This window comes from Mytilus edulis, chromosome 1 (genome assembly GCF_963676685.1).
Source record: "Mytilus edulis chromosome 1, xbMytEdul2.2, whole genome shotgun sequence".
NCBI classification, from domain to species: Eukaryota; Metazoa; Mollusca; class Bivalvia; order Mytilida; family Mytilidae; genus Mytilus; species Mytilus edulis.
Genome location: NC_092344.1, coordinates 96130940 through 96153028, shown reverse-complemented (window position 1 = coordinate 96153028; position 22089 = coordinate 96130940). Strand labels below are relative to the sequence as shown.

The 22089-nt window shown below is 30.6% G+C and overlaps 1 protein-coding gene across 8 annotated transcripts in view; it reads left to right on the top strand.

The window, feature by feature from the left end:
* LOC139515882 (microtubule-associated serine/threonine-protein kinase 3-like) overlaps positions 1-22089 on the top strand; it is a 65696-nt gene that overhangs the window by 29041 nt on the left and 14566 nt on the right. For 3 of the 8 annotated variants that reach the window (XM_071305624.1, XM_071305672.1, XM_071305656.1), the window contains 11 exons: positions 11193-11280; positions 13391-13475; positions 14699-14880; positions 16273-16296; positions 17467-17539; positions 18152-18361; positions 18813-18911; positions 19823-19949; positions 20464-20516; positions 20818-20900; positions 21303-21477. In XM_071305624.1, coding sequence (XP_071161725.1) covers positions 11193-11280; positions 13391-13475; positions 14699-14880; positions 16273-16296; positions 17467-17539; positions 18152-18361; positions 18813-18911; positions 19823-19949; positions 20464-20516; positions 20818-20900; positions 21303-21477 — 1199 coding nt within the window. Of the gene's footprint in view, positions 1-11192; positions 11281-13266; positions 13346-13390; positions 13476-14698; positions 14881-16272; positions 16297-17466; positions 17540-18151; positions 18362-18812; positions 18912-19822; positions 19950-20463; positions 20517-20817; positions 20901-21302; positions 21478-22089 lie in introns of all 8 variants that reach the window. The other 5 variants (XM_071305643.1, XM_071305680.1, XM_071305664.1 and 2 more) reach the window with 3 other exon arrangements.

Sequence of the window (22089 nt, the reverse complement as noted above, 5' to 3'; positions counted from 1 at the left end):
TTTATTATGATTCATTAGGTATTCCATTACTGTCCCTTTTAGCAGTTGTGTTATTGGATTTTTTGTCAGTATGCTAAAGTCAGCAGTATGAATAGAACGAGAATTGTGCAAGTGACGGAAATGATCAGTTTGTTGTGTTAAATTCACAGGGAAATTTTTCAATGTGAACATTTGTTGTTAAGTGAAAAGAAGATTTTTTAACAATGATAGTGTTTGAGAAGTCTCCTCATCACCAATTGAAATGATCAACAGGAAAGAGATTGATTTATATTATTGGAGTTTTTTGTGTATTTTATGGATAATCTTTAAATAAATTGTAATTGGAAGATTTCTTTGTAATGATGCTCCTTCATCATGCTGATTCTGACTGATTCCATAGAAACCATTCTGTGATTTTCTGACTCTGTTCTGATTCCTGATGCACTAATAGGATTATATTTTTATGTATGATTATGTGAAGGATGGATTATAAGACATTCAAGAGTGTACATTACATATTGTGGTAAACGTAAACAATGGGTGTTAATCTGTACAGTGCACTTTTAAGAAGATTATTTATATGACAGAGGGAATAGTATCACAACATGTTCTTAGTATAAAATAGTATTTGTAAGTGGTAGTATTTACGAAATAATAAGACAACATGGATGATGATATATTATTGTTGAAGAGACTACATTGTCACAGTACTTGGTCCTCTGGGTCTGTGGAAAACCTGACCAGTTTAGGTGATAAAAATCGAGGGCGATCTCGATATAGGAAGCACAAATGTTTGTCATGGCTGGGTAGGTAAAATGGTTATTGTACAGAAAAATTATTAAATTCATTTTTTTTTATAAACGATACACTCTGTATTTTAAGAAACTTTAATTATTATAGCTAGTGTCGTGATATTTGGGATTAGCATTGGAACATCTTAAATTTTATGAAAATTATTTGGTTTCACCCAATTATGCATATAGTTTACTGATTTTTTCAGTTTTTAAAGAGAACCACCTATGATATGTTGAAGTTTATACTAAAAATCATTAAATATTTCCTATCAAAACACAAGGTTTATAATATCGTTGGTATTCACTGTTTTTATACGACCGCAAAATTTGAAAAATTTTTCGTCGTATATTGCTATCACGTTGGCGTCGTCGTCGTCGTCGTCGTCGTCGTCGTCGTCGTCGTCCGGCGTCCGAATACTTTTAGTTTTCGCACTCTAACTTTAGTAAAAGTGAATGGAAATCTATGAAATTTTAACACAAGGTTTATGACCACAAAAGGAAGGTTGGTATTGATTTTGGGAGTTTTGGTCCCAACATTTTAGGAATTAGGGGCCAAAAAGGGCCCAAATAAGCATTTTCTTGGTTTTCGCACTATAACTTTAGTTTAAGTTAATAGAAATCTATGAAATTTTGACACAAGGTTTATGACCACGAAAGGAAGGTTGGGATTGATTTTGGGAGTTTTGGTTCCAACAGTTTAGGAATTAAGGGCCAAAAAAGGGCCCAAATAAGCATTATTCTTGGTTTTCGCACAATAACTTTAGTATAAGTAAATAGAAATCAATGAAATTTTAACACAAGGTTTATGACCACAAAAGGAAGGTTGGGATTGATTTTTGGAGTTGAGGTCACAACAGTTTATGAATTAGGGGCCCAAAGGGTCCAAAATTGAACTTTGTGTGATTTCATCAAAAATTGAATAATTAGGGTTCTTTGATATGCCGAGTCTAACTATGTATGTAGATTCTTAATTTTTGGTCCCGTTTTCAAATTGGTCTACATTAAGGTCCAAAGGGTCCAAAATTAAACTTAGTTTGATTTTAACAAAAATTGAATCCTTGGGGTTCTTTCATATACTGAGTTTAAAAATGTACTTAGATTTTTAATTATTGGCCTAGTTTTCAAGTTGGTCCAAATGGGGGTCCAAAATTAAACTTTGTTTGATTTCATCAAAAATTGAATAAATGGGTTCTTTGATATGCCAAATCTAACTGTGTATGTAGATTCTTAATTGTTGGTCCAGTTTTCAAATTGGTCTACATTAAGGTCCAAAGTGTCCAAAATTAAACTAAGTTTGATTTTAACAAAAATTAAATTCTTGGGCTTATTTGATATGCTTTATCTAAATATGTACTTTGATTTTTGATTATGGGCCCAGTTTTCAAGTTGGTCCAAATCAGGATTCCATATCAAGTATTGTGCAATAGCAAGAAATTTTCAATTGCACAGTATTGCACAATAGCAAGAAATTTTCAATTGCACAGTATTGCACAATAGCAAGAAATATCTAATTGCACAATATTGTGCAATAGCAATTAATTTTCAATTGGAGTTATCTTTCTTTGTATAGAATAGTAGTTGATAATATATGTTGGAAATTTGCCAGACATGACTATGATGTCATTTTCTATTTTTATTTGCCAATAACTTTATGTAAATAACTTCATTGGAAATTTGCCAATATAAAATGTTGCTGATGAAGCTTTTTTTCCTTATCTTATCTAAAATGTTTTTAGATAATGTATGTTGGACATTTGCCAGACATGACTATGATGTCATTTTCTATTTTTATTTGCCAATAACTTTATGTAAATAACTTCATTGGAAATTTGCCAATATAAAATGTTGCTGATGAAGTTTTTTTTATTGTTTTATACAATAAACAATGTATATTCACTTTTACTACCAACCAATCTTTACCATTCAGTGATAACAAGCACTTTATTTTACATTTTAATATTTTATGATGTATTTAAAAGAGAAGTTATTGTTGCAAACTCCATTTGAAATTTGAATTGATATCAGTTTTGGAAAAAGGGAAACGGGGATGTGAAAAAAAAGGGGGGGGGGTTTAATATTAATATATTAATATTCAATAGCATAGTGAATTGCTCAAAGGCAAAAAAAACTTTTAAGTTCATTAGACCACATTCATTCTGTGTCAGAAACCTATGCTGTGTCAACTATTTAATTTTAGATTTAAAAAGTTTGAAGAAAAAATCTTTAATTGATTTGTAAAATCTTGACATTTGTTTTGTGTAAAAAAAACCCATGTAATGTCAAAAATTTGATCACAATCCAAATTCAGAGCTGTATCACGCTTGAATGTTTTGTCCATACTTGCCCCAACTGTTCAGGGTTCGACCTCTGCGGTCGTATAATGCTGCGCCCTGCGGAGCACCTGGTTTTTTCTACCAGAGATTGCTTTATATTTGAAGTATCTTTTTATTATCATTTGAATTCAAGAATAAAAGCCCTAAAGCAATCATCAGAGAAAGATTATAACATAAAGAATACAATTTCAGGTTAACTAATCTTGGTACTACAGATGTTATAAGTATCAATATTTATCATAGGATAGAAATACCAGCTGTTTTCATTCCAATCATTTACTGGTGATTAACTTGTTAAATATTGAACTTCATTAGTTCATGTTAGAATTTATATGTTACTTTACTGATCTAAAATTGGATAAGAAAGGATTTTGGGCTGATACACTTGAGGTCTAAGTCTTGTATGAAGGAAATTCATATTTAGTCCTTAAGATCTATCCAGCATTAAGATCTATCCATCATTAAGATCTATCCCTGAGACATGGACTCATGATGTAAGGCTAAAATTTCCTTTTTCTAAACTAGCGGATCAAAAGATGAATCTCAATTGTATCTACCAAGTCCAGTCATTCTCGTATCATATTGTAAAAAGTAGAAAGAGAAAATATTTTTAATGTTAATTTAACAAAGTTTTCATCTAATATATACACTGAACAAATAAAATGAAATAATGGTCTTACAATGCTGACAAACTTTTTATAGGACTTACAGACACAAATACCCATTTAATTTACCCAGTTTCCAGTATAAAAAAGTTCATATCAAGTAGTAGGATTATCACTTTGGTCATTAAAGAAGACAATACACAATGTAAAGATAGGATAAGAACGTGTTGACACTCCATGTTGAGGCTCCTGCAGGGTCAAAAACGACCTGCGACCTCTGGGCTTTTTAGAGGCGACTTCCGACCTGAGGGCCTTCTAAAAACGACCTGCGACCTGTAAAATTTGGAAAAAACGACCTTCGACCGACTTCCGTCCTCTGTGTTGGTAAAATCGACCTGCGACCTGTACATTACCATTAAAAACGACCTCTCGACGAATTTAAAAGAGACCTTGCGACCTGAGAGGGGTACCCTGTGGGAGCCTCCATGTTGTCATCTCAATTAACAAAAAATCTAATACATGTAATATAACCATTTCAGTTAAAGAGGTAATGTCATGGTTAGGAATTAAAGATGCGTAGTAAGTAATGAGGGTACTTGTGAGAGACAAGCATGTGTTTAATAGGTTAAATCACAATTAAAAAGTGGTATTTGAATTTAATTACATGTATAGTCTTTTCTGTTAGACATATTCAAAAAAGGAGAAAGTATGATGACCACTCTGTTTTGGCTCCCTAAATTAAAAAATCAAAAGATGTTATAAATCAGCCAAATATCATGTGCTTTAACTGATCTCATGTCATTAGACTATCTATCATCAGTACTTATATTTATAATTATATCTTACAAACTAAAATAAGTTTAGTATAGTTACAGTCATTGTTTTAAGTCCTCTGGTCTTTTTTTTTTTTTAAAGTGATGACTATTACTGTACCTCAAATAAATCTTGCGTCATTGTAAACAAATAAATCTTGCTTCAGTGTAATCAAATAAATCTTCCAAGTTGGTGTTAAAAGAGTTTGTTTTAAACATTAAGTTAATTATTTCTTCATTAATTTATTTTTTAATAACTTTTCTAACAAAACAGTCTTGTATTGTAGTTAATAAGTGCCTTCAACAATAACAGTACCAGATAAAACAGTTGTATACAGTTTGCAGGGGTAAACATGAAACATAAACAAATAATTTATTTAATATAAAACCAATTAATATGTTTCTGGTCACACCTAATTTAGAATATATTCTTGATTACCATAAATTCCATATTAAACAAGACAAACCTCAAAAACATATGATGAGTTTCTCTGTCGAACTGACTAGATAAGTCCCTGTATGGGAGAACTTGTGCTCAACATTAATATTTCATTGGAAACAGGATTCCATTGGGAAATTAGCATTATTTGAAATTGATTTTAAAGAAATTTGTCAGTCATATTCAATATAAGTTTCATGTTTAAATTATTGGATTATTTCATGCATTTGCATGTTTTTTTTTCTCTAGTAGATGTAAAATATAGTTGGAATGGAAAATGATATACTTAAATCATAGCTTATACCGCTGTTTGTAGGCATATTTACTTATAAACAATAACAAAAGTAGGTTACTTCATCATATTGTTTACTATACTGAACATTTTATTCTTGTTATTTTGACCTTAAATGACCAAGGTGTTTTGTGGTATATCTGATATATTGAAAGAGTTTTCTATAATCTCTCTTAAACAGATTTTAATTATCTGAAATTTTTACTTATCCCTCCCATTAAAGCATTAAACTCTGATTTTTTTATACAAGATGCTCTTCCTCAAATTATGACTTGTTTGTGCAAATAAATATGTTATGATGTCATCTATTTGTGCTTTTCCTGGTTTGTGGAATATTTTATGTAAATATTTTTATTACCTACATAACACTAGTTTGAAGTTTACTGTAGTCATAATAGTTGGGATTTCAAGTAGATAGTGTATGCATTGAGTAATTTCAATCAAATCATCTCAACCAACACTACCGGGTACAATGGGAAACTGATGACAAAACTTATCTCCCTCTAATATAAACTCTTTTATAGATATGTATATGAGTTTTGTGTAAAATATGTTTACAAATTCCTTATAAGATCAATTAACATCTGAATTTCTTTTTTGTGCTGGAATATGCAAATACACTAAATGTGCTAGAAACTTGATCAGAAATTTTCAAGAAAAATAACGAGCACTACAGATGATATTAATATTCAATTGCTCTTTATTTTGAGACCCATTGGTCAATTTTACCAGTACCTAAAAAGATAAAATTTCAATTTAACCACACAACACTTAGCAGTATCTGATCAATGGACACAGGGGCAGATCCAGCCATTTATAAAAGGGTGGTTCCTAAACCAGGATAAAGGGGGAGTTCCAACTATATGTCCCCATTCAAATGCATTGGTTTTAAAAAAAAATGGGGGGGGGGGGGATCCTCTCCTTTGGATGCCACTGGTCCAATATAGTTATTACTAGAGGAATGTATCAAATTAAATGTGAGTCAATTGATTGTGTGACTTCATTGTCATTGTCAAAAGTACACGTCTGCAATAAATTATGTCATCATATGTCCATTAACCTGATTGCATGTATAGAATCAGTTGGGAGACTGAGTGCACATTAGTTGAAGCATGCAGGTTTTCCGTTATATTGTAGGATTAATTGCTCATAAAAATACTGTGGGGAGTACAGCAGAACTAATTTCTCATTCTTCACAAGAAAAAATTAATTTTGCAAATATATGTTGTAATTATTGGCAGCAATTGATATTATGATGTATCAAAGGTGATTATTGACAGAATTATCATGCTTTGAGTGGCATTCTGTGTGAGACAGAGAAAGAAGAGATTTCACTATTGATTTCTCTGTACAGATATTCATAATATTCTCTGATATTTGATTGTTATTCTATCCTTCAAGTCACTAATTCATTTGGGATCCAGATTTTCAGATTTCCCTAGCTGTCCATTATCACAGATTAGTGGAAATTCCAAGAAATTGAGAAACTGTTTTATTTTTATAAATTACATCTGGGACTTGTGTCTGTCACCTCTGCTAGACTCTTGCTACCGGTACCGGTAATTTGATTGTATCCTTTTTATATCAACATCATTATATCAATATTATTATACCGACATTATGTCTATTGCCTAAAATTGAAAATAAAAAATATTGACTCTTGAATATATAACATATTCAAATAAAGTAAGGCATGAAAATAGTTGAATGCTGTTTGCAGACGCATGAATGCTCAAAGTTTAAGCACACTTGGCAAATTGTCCTTCATGCAAAGTTTTTCAAATCTTGTTACCAAACTTTAAAATTATACAACTATTCAAAAAGAGCAATAACTGAAGGATGTACTTGGGTGAGGTTTAGGAATTTGTGTCAGATGTTCGGACTCCTTGTTTTTTTTTTAACAGGGTAAAGTAAACTTTGCCCTAAAGTTGGTCATCAGATGCAAAAAGCGTTGGTTTTGACAATTTTTCATCCTATTTCTTGACCTGGAAGACTGAGGGATGCTGATATAAGTATCCATTTGTAGTCTGCATATAGAGTGGACCCAAGTCAACAAATTAATTCCAACAGTCCTTGGGTAGGGGTGAAACTGATCTGGGTACAGCAGTCTAAACAAGGTCGTTTAGACAAAAAAATAGGGAATTTCATGATTTTTTAACCAGATTTTTGTGACAAAAATGTCGGTTATTGATTTGGGGATGTACGGCGGGCGGTCGGGCAGCCGGGCGGCACCAAATGTTGTCCATGCATTTTCTCATGAACAGTGCATCCAAAGCTTTTAAAATTTTAATATGTTGTTACTGACAACAAAATGTCAAGTTCAAGAATGACGATTTTGACTTTTACTGTTAAGGAGTTATGGTTCTTGAAAGATTGAAAAATGGTGTTTCCAGTCGTGTCCATGCATTTACGCATGAACTGTTTAACCAAAGCTTCACAAATTTTAATATGTTGTTACTGATGACAAAATGGAGGTCAAGTTCAAGAATGACAATTTTGACTTTTACCGTTCAGGAGTTATGGTTCTTGAAAGATTGAAAAATGGCGTTTCCAGTCGTGTCCGTGCATTTACTCATGAACTGTTCAACCAAAGCTTTTCAAATTTTAATATGTTGTTACTGATTACAAAATGGAGGTCAAGTTCAATAATGTCGATTTTGACTTTTACCGTTCAGGAGTTATGGTTCTTGAAAGATAAAAAAAATGGCGTTTCCATTCATGTTGTTGCATTTACTCATGAATCATTCAACCTAAGCTCTTTCAAATTTTATTATGTTGATACTGATGATAAAATGCAGGTCAAATTTGATATTGACGATTTTCACTTTCACCGTTCATCAGCTATGGTTCTTGTGATATTGCCAGGAGACAAATAAATGTTAATAAATCCGGTTTGCTGTCGTTGTGACAGCCTCTTGTTTCTGATTTTTTACTTCAACAGGACCTGAAACCGGAAATAGTTGTTTCCTATGAATATTTCAATAATAATTATGATCAGTAGTTATATGGCTGCCAGTTTACACTAATCTTGGAAGTTTTGGGCCTCTGGACTTCCTGTGTTTGACACCAAAGGGAAGCCCACCCTCATGAAATACCAGTTTTATCTGATTTCAAATTTCCAAGTTTGTATTTGAGCTCAAAATGCACTTTAAACATGAGAAACATGACAACAATTAATATAGGGAATTAATTTCAAAATAAGAATGATAAAGTTGACTTCTTGGAGCCAATCACCTGGGTGGGAAAGGGGGGGTTAAGGCCGTTATATGACAGTCACAGCCTAGTAAGGGTTAAGTTATTTTATGCCCTAGAAAATAAAGCTCTTGCAGAGAATTTTAATGATTTCATAATGAGTAAATTATTCATTAAAATTGATAGGTATGCTGATTTTAAGTAGAGATTTCAATCCATATTTCCTGTGTGGACACATTGTGTACAGAAAAATTGATAACTAGTATTTACAGATTGTTGGTTAATAGTTATTCATCATAAAGAATTTTCTAAGGAAACATTTTGGTGTGTTTCCATTAAAAAATTCCTTGTTTAATTTTTTTCCCCAAGTATCCAGTTTTTGTGGTTGTAGAATGTATCATGTTGGTTATTCCTAGTGAATAATGACACTCTTATATGTGTTGGCATTAGAGTGTCAACTTTCTAATTAGTGACACTGCCTTGATATTATTGTCTGTTTTCAGTTTGAGATATTGTTCCCTAGCATCTTCTTCATCTCTCTTTGCACTGCTAAAATGTGCTTTTGTGTTAAGTATTCTTACATTAATCTTTAAAACCAATTATGTCTGATTAATGTCTTTAATAGAGGACAAAGATGTGTTGATAATTTTTGGTAAATGACTTGTTTGCTTCAATTTGAACAACAGGAAACTCCTTGAGCAGAAATTGATTACATTATTTGTTAACTGATATGGCAAATTGTTTTCATTAATTGATTGATTTGTTTATTTTAATTACATTTTGGAATACCTAATGCATGATACCCCTTTAGAATAAAGTTTGCCCCACCTTCCTTTTTTCAAAAAGAAGAGTTGACAGAGGTGGATTTAGAGTTTTTTTTTAAGGGGCCCTGCCCTCCTTTTTTATGGAAAAATTTAGTGGATTATAATTGGAATCACTGATGCATGACTGGAGCAGGCCACAGAAAGTGGAAAGATGATATCTTCTGATAAAAATCTTTTGACGTAAAATATATAATACTAGATTGTCATAATATTTATTGTCATTCCTGTATCACAACATGATTCACATGGTTTGAATTGAAAGTTATTTTAATTAGATTAATCATTTTCCATGTTTTGACAAAAAAAAATATTTCCAGTCAAACCTTTGGTGACTTATAAGACTTGAAAGTTGTCTTTTATCATCAGTCTGATACAGAAAACTAATCAATTTTAATCTCATGTTTTTTTAAAAATCAAATTGGAATTGAAAACATGTTTCATTTGCTGATCTTGAATATAAATTTCACACCATGTTTCATGAGACTTTCTTGTATTAGAGTCTCACCACTTGTATGTCACAGATAAAGCAGCAAGATAATTATTTTGTGTTTTACTTGGAAGTTGTCAGACAATTTATTGAAGTATTTGTTTGAATTCTTTACTTATTATATCTTGTTGACCAGGGACATCAGTTCCAGAGTGGTCTTAGTAGTTCATCTTTAATCATCACTGTATTATATAGTATCACATTTAATGAATTGTTCTCATCTGTCAAAACAATGTTTAAAAAAATGAAGAACATTTATATAACTTGGTTGTTGCTATATTAACAAGAAAGATGGTTAAACATGTAAATAGACAATTCGCATGTCGAGATGAATTTTAAATCATTAAACAGAAATCTGTATTCAAGCATACAGCGAAATCTTTTGTCCTATCAATTCTGTAAAACAGTTATATATTCTGAACATGTAGTTGTAAACATCATTGTAAATGTGTTATTTCTTAGTACAGATTTACATAATTAAGTTCAGTATTGTATTGAGAAGAAGTTGTGTGACTGATTACATGATGTATTTCTCCAGAGATGTTATGTCTTTGCATAAGGAACAAATTTCTTATTTGCGTTGACATTTTTTTTTAACTTAGCCCTATTAAACAATTCAACATGACATTAATTTTTCTTTATAAAAACAGTTTTGCATTTGGGTCCTTCTGTCAGGATTTTTAATTTAAAAATTATACAACCAGTCTTACCAGACTAACCAGTACAAGGGTTTCTACAAAAAGGGAAAGAAAATGAATATGAGGTTTTTGATTTTCCTGTTTTAAAATGTGATTTCTATAAAAATAAGTCATTGTTACTCAAATCAGGGTGAGTAAGTGGTTGGCAGACAGCTGAGGTTTACCTAACTGGTAAACTAATACCTGACATTGGTATATCTGTTTGAAGTTGTATATAACTGGTTTGTTTTTAAATAAATTGATCAGAAATGTTATATTTTATCAAACATTATAAAGAAGTGAATACACTGAAAAGGTTTTGAAATTAAAAAATTGACAGAACTACATTGTTTACACTAGCATACGTGTGCACAGTGGAATCGATTATGCAATGAAAGCTTTTATTCATTTTGTAAATAAACAATACAGAAAATAGTTCCTCAGGTGGTTGTGGTTTGCCTACACAATACTGCAGACTACAGTAGGAATTCATAGTACATGTACTTGGAACTCACACACTTGACAATTGAATTATAGATCTGTTGATTCTGCCTTAAACTAGAAATTTGAATCTTTTTAAGAGAAGAAGCAGCCTATCCGAAATAGGAGAACCTAATTGGTTTTTGATGAGTTTTAAATCATGTCTTCTCAGTACATTTGTAGTTGCAATGTTTTTATGTCAGAAATATGTTTGCAGGTCACAGCTGAGTTTGTACAGTGATGCAATTTTCTTATGAAATATTTTTATCTTCTTTTAGGTCACAGCCCACATGATAGTCCCAGAAATATGTCTCCAAGTACTCATGGTAGTTTTGCTTTCAACTCAGCGCATAACCAAGTTAAAAAGTAAGTATATTAAAAAATAAAATGAAAAAAAATACCATGAAGACCTTACAAAATGTCATAAGAAATGGAAAAAATGAAGCTTTTAAATTTTGTAGATGACATCTCTGTAAGGAATTCTCTCAATTAAGATGCAATAAATGGATATTTTATGAGTGAACCTGATTTGCAAGGGAAACATAGTCCAGTAGTTCAGGACATCAGAATAACACATTTTCTGTAATATTGGTAAAATGATTGTTTTATGTTGACATATTTTACCTCGACTTACAAACATTGCCAAGTATTGGTCAATTATCACTTTAGCTGTCTCAGCCTGTCTGTGCATTTTTTTGGTCAATATTCAACCAAAAGTATGAAAGAAAGGTTTAAAGTTTGGATGATAGACTGTGTATTGACTTCAACATGTATTTTAAACAAGGAATTATTTAGATCTGGAATAATTTTGAATTCTGGAAAATTAATTAGAAATATATGATGAAAACTAACCCAGCTAAATAGGGTTAGCCATGCGCGCATGGCTAAGGTTCAATTTATTTTCACTATCATTTCAGTATGAACTAACTAACCCCCCTTAGCCATGCGTGCATGGCTAACCCTATTTAGTAGGGTTAGTTTTCATCATAAATATCTCATCAGTTTTCCAGAATTCAAAATTATTCCAGGTTCAAATAATTCCTTGTTTTTAGATCTTTGTGTCATTTGGTTGATATCTCAATGAAGTAGACCAAACATCTATTTTGTTCATTTGAGACCTTCTCTGCCCAAGACCAACACTCTTGTCTGTTAAAGCTTATTGAATTTAGACTTATCTGAAAAAAAATATATTGACTAGTTATCTGTACTAGATTGAGATATTGAAGTGTGATGTATTTATCTAATAAGGAGCAGCAATCAATAAAGATGTTCTTAGGTTGACATTGCATAATATTCAGGATGAGTTTTGCCAGGAATAAATTTTACAATCAGAAAAACTACTAATTTTTCATTTCCATGTTTTTCACTGCTCTCTGAAAATGGTAACCTATCAAAAAACTAGTGTTCATATTATTTGTAATGTACCATAACAAAAGCAATGTTAAAAACAGACCAAGCAGAAGTTTCCTGCAGTCTATTAAAATGACATCCATGGAGCTGTAGTACTAAAGTATAACTTCTCTGATGTGTTTAATAGTTGAGACAAATCTCATGAAATGATGGCATATACATTAAGAAAAGTAAAAGTTTACAGGACAGTAGGAACACAAGAAATAATTGCTGATGCTTCATATGATTCTTGAATACACAAAACAGCAAATTGAAAAAAGAAACATTATCAAAACACATAAATTACACATTTGTTAGAAGGAGAAAATTAATAAAAGTAACTTTTTAGTTAATACATTTATGTTTGCTGCAATTGAATCAGCTCAAAATTAAGCATGGTTTCAATATCATATTAAATTTCGATCCCTGAAAAAGATTATCAATTTAAATATTTTAATACTAAGATTGACTTTGCTTTACATAGATCTCCAATGGGAGATATGGGCTCTGCAGAGCCTCTAGATAAATTGTGTCAGCTAGTCTGTATGCCATTTATGATAAACTAGTTTAATTTCCCAGTTTCAAACTATGCTACAATGCCATTTCTTTCAAGACAACAGGAATCATATTTGTTGGAAAAAGATACCCTATTAAGAGAACTCTCTTGACAGCATAAATAAAGATGAATTGAAAGAAAAAATGAAAAGAAGTTCATATTAAAGCTTTTGGGAAATCATATCTTTATTTTCCACTTCATTCAATATCTTGGCCAATTTCACCAAGATCTTATTACTACAAAGGCCGATACATTGATTTCATTTCAGAATTTTTATAATGAAATAAAAAAAAACCCATTAAATGTGAGTTCCACTGATCAAAGCTTTTCTATTTTCAAATAAATTAAATGTCTGTCTTATTGACCTTCACCCCTCATGTCTTCCAATACTCTTTTAAACATTATAGGAATGCTGATTTGGAGAGCCTTTATAAAGATTTCTCATTTGGAGCTGATCGAGTTGCAAAGGTGCTGGCTACATACCAGGTGAGCAATACAAGCTCTAGTTGAATTTGTCATTTATTATTTCAGATGTGATGGTAGACGCTGGTCTTTTGCCTCCTTGCCATCTTCAGGTTACGGGACAAACACGCCATGTAGCAGTTCTAATGTATCGGTAAACATTTATGTTGTACATCTTCTACATCTTCTTCTATGGATAAATTCTATATAATTCTTTTATTAACCATAGTCGTTTTCTACACATCAATTATAAAAGATGTAAACAAAAGTGCAAAATTATTTATAAAATACTCCTTATAGCATTATGAGAATTTTTGAAAGGATATTAGAAAAATTATGAAATAAATGAAGAACAGGGATTAAGGAATTTATGTAAAGAGATATAGGAAGATGTGGTGTGAGTGCCAATGAGACAACTCTCCATCCAAATAACAATTTAAAAAAAGTAAACCATTATAGGTCAATGTACGGCCTTCAACACGGAGCCTTGGCATATATTTGCTTATCTTTCAAATTTTGTCAGAGTGTTGATTCAGGAGAAATTTAGCTTTTAAGTAAATTGTCAGAAAACTGGTTGCATGCCTTCTTTGAGGGCCAGAGGTCAGTGTTTTAACACCCAGTTGGGTCAAACCACACCAATTTACGGTAGCTATTTGAGAATTTCTCTGCCAAGAACACAGGATTTATGAATAAGAGCAAAGAGTAGATGGCTCTGAGTCCAAATAATTTATCTAGGTAGGGAGACATGTATTCCATGTGAACTAGCACACTAAAAATGAGTCACACAGCTTATCAGTTTACTACAAAAAAGGTTTCATATTTATACTAAGTCTAAATGTTGTCATTCTCAAATGCATGTAATATTTCCAACTGGATGTTAAACACCAATCCATCATCATCGTCTATGTCAGAAATGTATTTGATTAAAAGTCGAGTGGTTTAAGTAAATTATGTGACCAGATCCTGATTTAAAGAGTTCAAAGTATATAAAGATTCTTTCACTGATAGTGCTTAAGATTGAGGAGATAACTGTATTGTATTTTAAGCTCAAACAGCATCAATTGGTGATTTGATAGTGGCAAATTCAGTTTAAAGGTATTTGTGACCATCAAATCACCAATTGATGCCGACGTAGGTTATATACAATATTATTATCTCCATTCTAATCAAACTGACAGAAAACGTCAAATCATACATTTAAAATCTGTTGGACCTCGTCTGCACTTGGACTTACTTTTCATAACATCCTTTGGGAATTGATGCCATAAGAAATAGTGACGTTGTTCAATCAAAATGAACGTTACAAACATTGTTGTATTAGAATCTGTGATTGATTGTGCTTCAGTTAATAATGTGATTAATAATGTTTTTTTTCAGTCCCAGTACTCATCACAAGAGAAGTTAAACCAGTTGCCATACCACCCTAATAATGAAGACCTGGGTCTTTATGCAAAGCATTTTAGTGGTCCCCACGAAGGTCACATGATAAGCCTAGATGACAATGATGGTCGACATTCTCCACTGTCACCCTTTCAAAGACCTCGATCTAGAAGCCTCAGGTGAGACAGGTTCATTCAATCCCTACATAATAATGTCATTCCACAAATTTGAAAATGCAAGTAGATTAGTAAGCATGTTACTAAAAGCTTAAATTGTACAAATTATAGGGAAGGGATGTGTTTACGCAAATCAAAAATGCTGTATGAAATAAGCAATATATTAAGTGATGATGTTGAAGCCTTGTCATACTTAAGGTTCATTATTTGTATGGTACTTATTTTTGTGGAGAAAAGGAACCACACACTTAGATAATAGCAATATGTAATTTTCAGATAGGCTTGCGTAGAGAATTTAACAAAAAAACGTATTATCAAGTATCAATAAACAATTTAATTTTTTCCAAATCTCCTAAAAAATGGTACCAATGAATATTATGAATTCATAGTATGCTAGTTTGTTTTTTAAACATTGAATATTTTGATTATGTATCTGGTCTGAAATATTGTCCATTTATCTTTTGCTATTTGACATTAAATATTATCTATTTCTGTGACCAAATATGATTTATGTGCATTTTGGCTTTCTCATTTAGGCGTCTGTAATCAATACAAAACTCCTACTATAAAAATCATTGACACACTGTTTTGTCCATAAATCTAATAAAAGGATCATATTTAGAAAATTGTTCATTACAGAGTTCAGTTACGTCATTTATGTATATTTGGTACATTTTCTTAAAAAAGAAAAGAAGTATTTTATGAAATCCTTTGGTTTGATTTTGATTTTGTTAGAAAAGAGTTGATTTATCCTCTTATAAGGCATTTCCAGCAAACCATGGGAAAACCATAAATTATTTTCCAAGTTAATAAGCTAATGTATATATGATAAGTCAAAAAGTAATCAGTTAATGGCACTAAAATTACCTCATCACACTAAAGACCTTATACAGTCATCAGCATACATACATCTTTTTAACCAATGTTCTGTATGTTAGAGGAAAAAACATAAAAAAAATGTAAACCATATAAATTTACACATATGTATTGATATTTAATAAAGATAATTTTATTGTCAATTAATTGTATACAATTAAAATTTCATAATTCTAATTTAAATTTTCGAATTTGATACACAAAAGCTCATTTAAGCTACAATAAGTCAGACTAAAATGAATAGTTCCATGTTTAAATGACAGTCATAGTCATTTTTTCAACACAAAACAGAGTTTGTTCGGTCTTTTGCTTCCTTGATCACTGCTTTGAAATAATAATAAAATTCTAAACTGATTTCTAGATTTGTCTCAACTATATTTCTGCAATCTGCATTAGTTTTAAATGAGCTTTTAACTTTTAAGTTCCTTTGAGCACAACTGTAGCTTATGTTAGTTCACTGAATAATTTGATTAGTAGAAATGATTAATTTACACCGTCCATTTTGCTTTTGGTGAACAGTTTATCCTGGCTTGCCTTGATCGAGTAAGATATTTATATATTTATGTATACATGTATATGTATGCTTATTTATGCCTTCCTATGCTTTCTATAGTTCTGCACAATTATTTGGATATGGAATTGTAGTTCTAAACTGCTTCCACAAAAATTACGATCGCTTTCTACGACTACTATTTACTAATTTACGACTTGTTTTTCATGTTATTAAGAACATTGGCTGATGTTAGTATTTTATGCACACAAAAGATAGGGTTAAGTTTTCTTTATTTAGAAACACATATGTAATTTTATGAATGTGATGTTGCTGTGTTTTATATTTGTCTATGGCAAATACTGTTGTTGGAATGCCTCTTGTTGTAATGAAAAAGCCTCAATTTAATTACTCCTGAACTTGCTTTGACTCTCCTTTTAAAGAATGCTAATGGGAGTTTTGTCATGAACAAGGCTGACTTTTTATAGACTTATCAGTTCTAGTAAAACATTTTTAAAGAAAGGAAAAAATTTACCGTGATATTATAATGCATGTTCAGATATCTCATGTTTCCTTTGAATTTGTTGTTCATACGTGTATGGTGTATTTGAAATGATTCTCAATATCTGATGTAACTTTTTATATTACAGTATATAGTTATAGGATTTTTTAGTGTTGATAAACTTTGAAGGGATTTATTTTCACATATTATTTATATTACACGGTGTTGTCAAATTCATTTATAAAACTAATTCACTAATTTTGGGACATAATATCAAAATAAGTCTCTGTCATATAGTTGCTAGGTTATATTTAACTTTAATTTATTATTGAAATGGAATAAGAAGTATTGAATCATATGTAAAATATCAGACTAAAATAGATGAACAACAGGTCCTAATAATAACTCTTTATCACTGTTGCAATAACATGTGATACTATTCATTTGATCATTTACACTTATATGCATGTATATTAACAATGTTTATATTTAAAATCATTTTAGAATTTGTTTCAATACACTTTTTATTCAGTTAAAGTAGCACTATTAGTTTTGTAAAGATAATTTAGCTTTGATATAATTTGTTGTATAATGTCTTTGATAAGTTATAGTTCTTCTTATTTTGCTGTTCTTGCTTAAATTTTTAAATCTTGTGTAAAAACATTGTAATCCAGTTATTTATGAGAAATTTTTTGATGATAATATTTCCTTGTTATTGTAGTACTCCAGGGGCTTCCCCAGGGGGAGATGAAATAGTGATGATGAATGGTGTATACAAAGACAGATTTCCTAAGGTAAGGATCTTATTAAAGATGAGATATTCCTGTTGGATTTGCACCTGTTCATAAGTTACTTAAATGTTGCTGTGAAATGTGATATTCTGGTTTTCCCACACTCTGGATGAGATGGTCTTCACACTCTTTACCCACAGTTTCTGTATTCTAAAATATCCATTTGAACATTCTTGGGTTGAAATAGAAACACCAGCACAGATGTGGAATCTCATACATCCTATTATTCCTTTAAAAGCCAATTGACCCATTAAAACAACTGTTTTAGTAATACATATGCCTAGTTATTGGGGATTCCATATTTTATGCTTCAGATTCTGACATTTATTTTCTTAGAATATGGTTTTCTATAAAACAATTTTCTACAAATTTGAAATATTTGATAGATTTTGAATTTGATATGAAAACAAAAAAATGGCATTTTTTTTTTTTATTCAAGATGTGTTTATATTTTTATTGTTTTATATATAATCCCTGGTATCTATACAGCCTTAACACAAACCATATCAATTTAAAGAATTTACCTCATGAACAAACCAGTTCTGCTATTGGTGAATTAAAATTTTGGTATATTATATGCAATAAGAATATTGAATACTGTTTGTATTGTTTTAGGCCACATCACAAATGGAAGAAAGACTGAGGAATTTTATAGATCTGCACACTAAAATGGAAACCAACCATGAATGTGATGCTATATCTAGATTCCTACATAAACAGGTGTTAGAAATGGCAAAAAATACCCTGGAGAAATCTGAACAGAAACAAATTACAAGTTCCTACTTCTATGAAGTTTCTGAGAGTCTAGAAAAGCTTGTAGAGGATGTAAGTCATGCATGTAATCACAAGTGTAGAAGTTAAATAAAATGGCAGAATGTTTCATTTTTAATCTGAATTTGTAGTATATGCATTATTGATATAAGTGGATTTAGAGAGTCTTATAGAATATTACTGAGTGCCTATGTGGTATACTGATATAGTGTGGTACTCAGTTTAAACTTTAATGGCTAGCAAATAAATCTTCTTACACATCTTTGAAGAAATTATTGTTGAGTGATAAGTGTATTTGGTTGAAGAATGCTTTATTTTCATACTGAATTCATAGTATTTCAACTATAGCATTACATATGTAATAAAAAAAGTAGTTATCTGGTAAATAATACATATTTTTGGAACTGCATCAAACTATCACTGCTTACAAATAAATCTTCCTATATATCTTTGAAGTAATAAATGTAGTTGACAAGAAACGAATTGATATTTGTTTCCATTTTAGGCTGAAGAGAAAGAAGAAGAAGCATATAATTATATCTACCCTTTGATCAAGAAACTGTTACTTATAATATCCAGACCGGCTCGCCTGTTAGAATGTTTAGTAAGTAATAATAATATGCTATATATATATAGACTGATAATTGATTCATTCAACATCACAATCATATATACCGATGAAGTATATCTGCTTTCCGAAATATTTATAAATAATTACATTTATAGTTCCTTTTTATATTATTGGTGTTGTTATGTACACTTTTTAGGCGTTTATATAATTTATTTTATTGTGTACATGTATCGTTACTTGTAACGATCCAGCGCCCATGTGGGAAAAATCGTTGACTATTATTCAGACGTTTGATATATAGACTCATATATATATATATACTAACTTAGTCTGTATTTCATGCATAGAATATAAGTTTGCTAGTTTCTTAGATGATTTAGGAATTTTTTATTTTCTGTTCTAGATTAAGAAACAGACTACTCTTTTAATAGGCAGTAAACAAAAGTGACCTTGAACGAAGGTCAACCCAGTAAAGAAGGAAACAAATCACTTCCTTTATTGTTTTTATCACTCTAGTATGTAGGCAACAAGTGTTTCGAGTCTTGAGTGTGTACATAAAACCAAGGAAGTTATTAATTAAGATTCCTAAAAAGAATAATCCCAAGCTTCAGTTAAAGGTCATGAATAAGACCTCATTGCTTTTCTTTTTTTTTCTTTTCTTTTCTTTTCTTTTTTTTTTTTTTTTTTTAGGAAACTCACAATTTTGAAAGTCAATGCAAAACAAAAATTGAGCATGGTTTGCTTTCATGAAGAAACTTAATACAACTCATTTTCAACCAAAATGCCATAATTCCTTATATTTTCTGTGAATGGATAGATTTAACATTGCGACACACATAAGTATCAAATATAATCTAGGCCTTTTGCAAGCCATTTGTGCAGATTTTCTTTAGAAAAAGTAAATTGTATATCATTATGGTATTAAAATCTAACATCTATTTCAGGAATTTGATCCAGAGAAGTTTTATAAATTACTGGAGGAAGCAGAAGGACAGGTTAAGGAAACTGTTAAGAAAGATGTCCCACAATATATATTTAATAAACTAGGACTCAATAAAGACTCTTTAAAAGGTGTGTATTTGTGATAAATAAGTGTTTTGTCAATGATGTTTGAAGACTTACATCAGTAGTACATGTATATCACTTACTTCTAGTCACATTACTTAAAGTTTACACAATAGATCTATTGAAAGATTATTGTGTAAACAAAGGACAATATATGATAACCTTAATTGTTAGTTGCTAGTATGCTGGATGGTCTAAGTAAAGATAATTCAATATGTTTTTGAATAATAAAAAAAACAATCTAAAAAGGCTGGATAGGATGACAATTTCCATGTATCCAAAGCAAAACACACTGTTTATAATGTTTTAAACCAATCAGAACATTAAATAAAATTGAAAATGGAAATGAGAATGTGTCAACGTTTTGGTGTATGCTTTTGAAAGAATTACGCAGATTACATTATATTCTTGTTGTATTTGATTATTGATTCAGTGTGAAATAAATTTAAATCAGTTATACATAATTTCTCACTATGCATGATATAACTTGTTTTGATATTTTTCAATGACTTCATTACAGAATTAACAGACCCCCCATTGTTAGACCCAGATGAAATAGATACAACAGATGAGGTAAAAAAAACATTACTTTGAAGATAAATGTACACTTCCCAATATTTGCACCCATAGAACTCATTTTCAACTCAAGTCAAAGATTTTTTAAATATGTTCTCTTTAAGATTTAAAAACTATGCTGTGTTTTATTAAGGTAAAATAGTTTGATTTTTAAATGCAAACATTACTAATATTTTAGAAATATGATTTATACATTGCTACCTAACCCTGATTGAACAAAAGGATTTATTTTCCATGAAAGTTTAAATTTTTCATTGATATATGAAAAAAATGATGATCAAAGTATAATTACTTTCAGGCAAGAAGTCATGTACCAAAGTTTAAAACACCTACAGAAGAGGACTTTGAGACTATTAAACTTATCAGTAATGGAGCCTATGCGTAAGTTTGATATGTCAACTTGTTAACACTTGTTCAGTCTTTTATTGATATGATAAAAATCTGTATTTTATTGATGTAACCTATGTTAGAAAAGCATTAGCTAAGATTAAGACAAAACAGTTTTTTTTTCTTGTAAGTATTTTAGTATGTTATAAATCAAATTAAAGACTATGTGTACATTTTGCGGTAATGAATTTGTCAGCTAAAGCCCTTTAATATGGGATTTATTTCACTAAACATGAAGTTGAGCAGGTAATTATTTTAAAAAAGAAAGTAAGAAGCTTTTATTTGAACATTAAAACAGAATTGGAATATTTATCACCTAATCTGCTGTATTTGCACAGTCTCTTGAAACCTTTTATGTTTCAATGAACTATATATCTGACATTTTAACTGTTTCAGGTCTGTGTATTTAGTAAGACACAGAGGAACTAGACAGAGATTTGCAATGAAGAAGATCTGTAAACAGAATGTAGTTCTGAGGAACCAAACAGAACAAGTATTTACTGAACGAGATATCATGAGCTTTACAGACAATCCATTTGTAGTTAGCATGTACTGTAGTTTTGAAACACAGGTAATTTGTAAACAGGGAAATCTATTTTTAGCTAGCATGTAACATAGTTTTAAATTAGTTGTTGGATTATTATAAAGTACCAGAAAACAGTCCTCTTAAAATGAATAAATGAAATAAATAAGACAAGTGAACCAATATCTACCAACAAAAACCAAGATGAACACTTAGGAATCCTGTGGTTGTCTTAAAAACTTATGAGCCTTAACTTCAGAAAGATAGCATCACCACAGTAACAGCATTGCAAGTTATTTGATAGGTCAACAACTTTTGTCTTGTTTTTATCTATTTGTTGTCCTTTTAACACCACACTAACTGAGATACATGTCTCCCTTGTAAATAATTTACAATGTAGTGTATATTAAAATCTCTTTTTAAGGTACTATTTTTTCTGCTATAGTTGGTAGGTTTGTCCTACTGATGAGAAGTAGGGTTTTGTAAGATTGGTACAGGAAGATAAGTCTACCAGTATTTATACTAGGAAATTGAAGGAATATTTGTTTAGTTCAATTGTATAAGTCAATGTTTCAATTTAACATAAAAGTATAAGTTAGTACAGAGAAATATTCTACTAAACTCACCACGAAGAAATGTGAGTTAATCAAAAATGATACA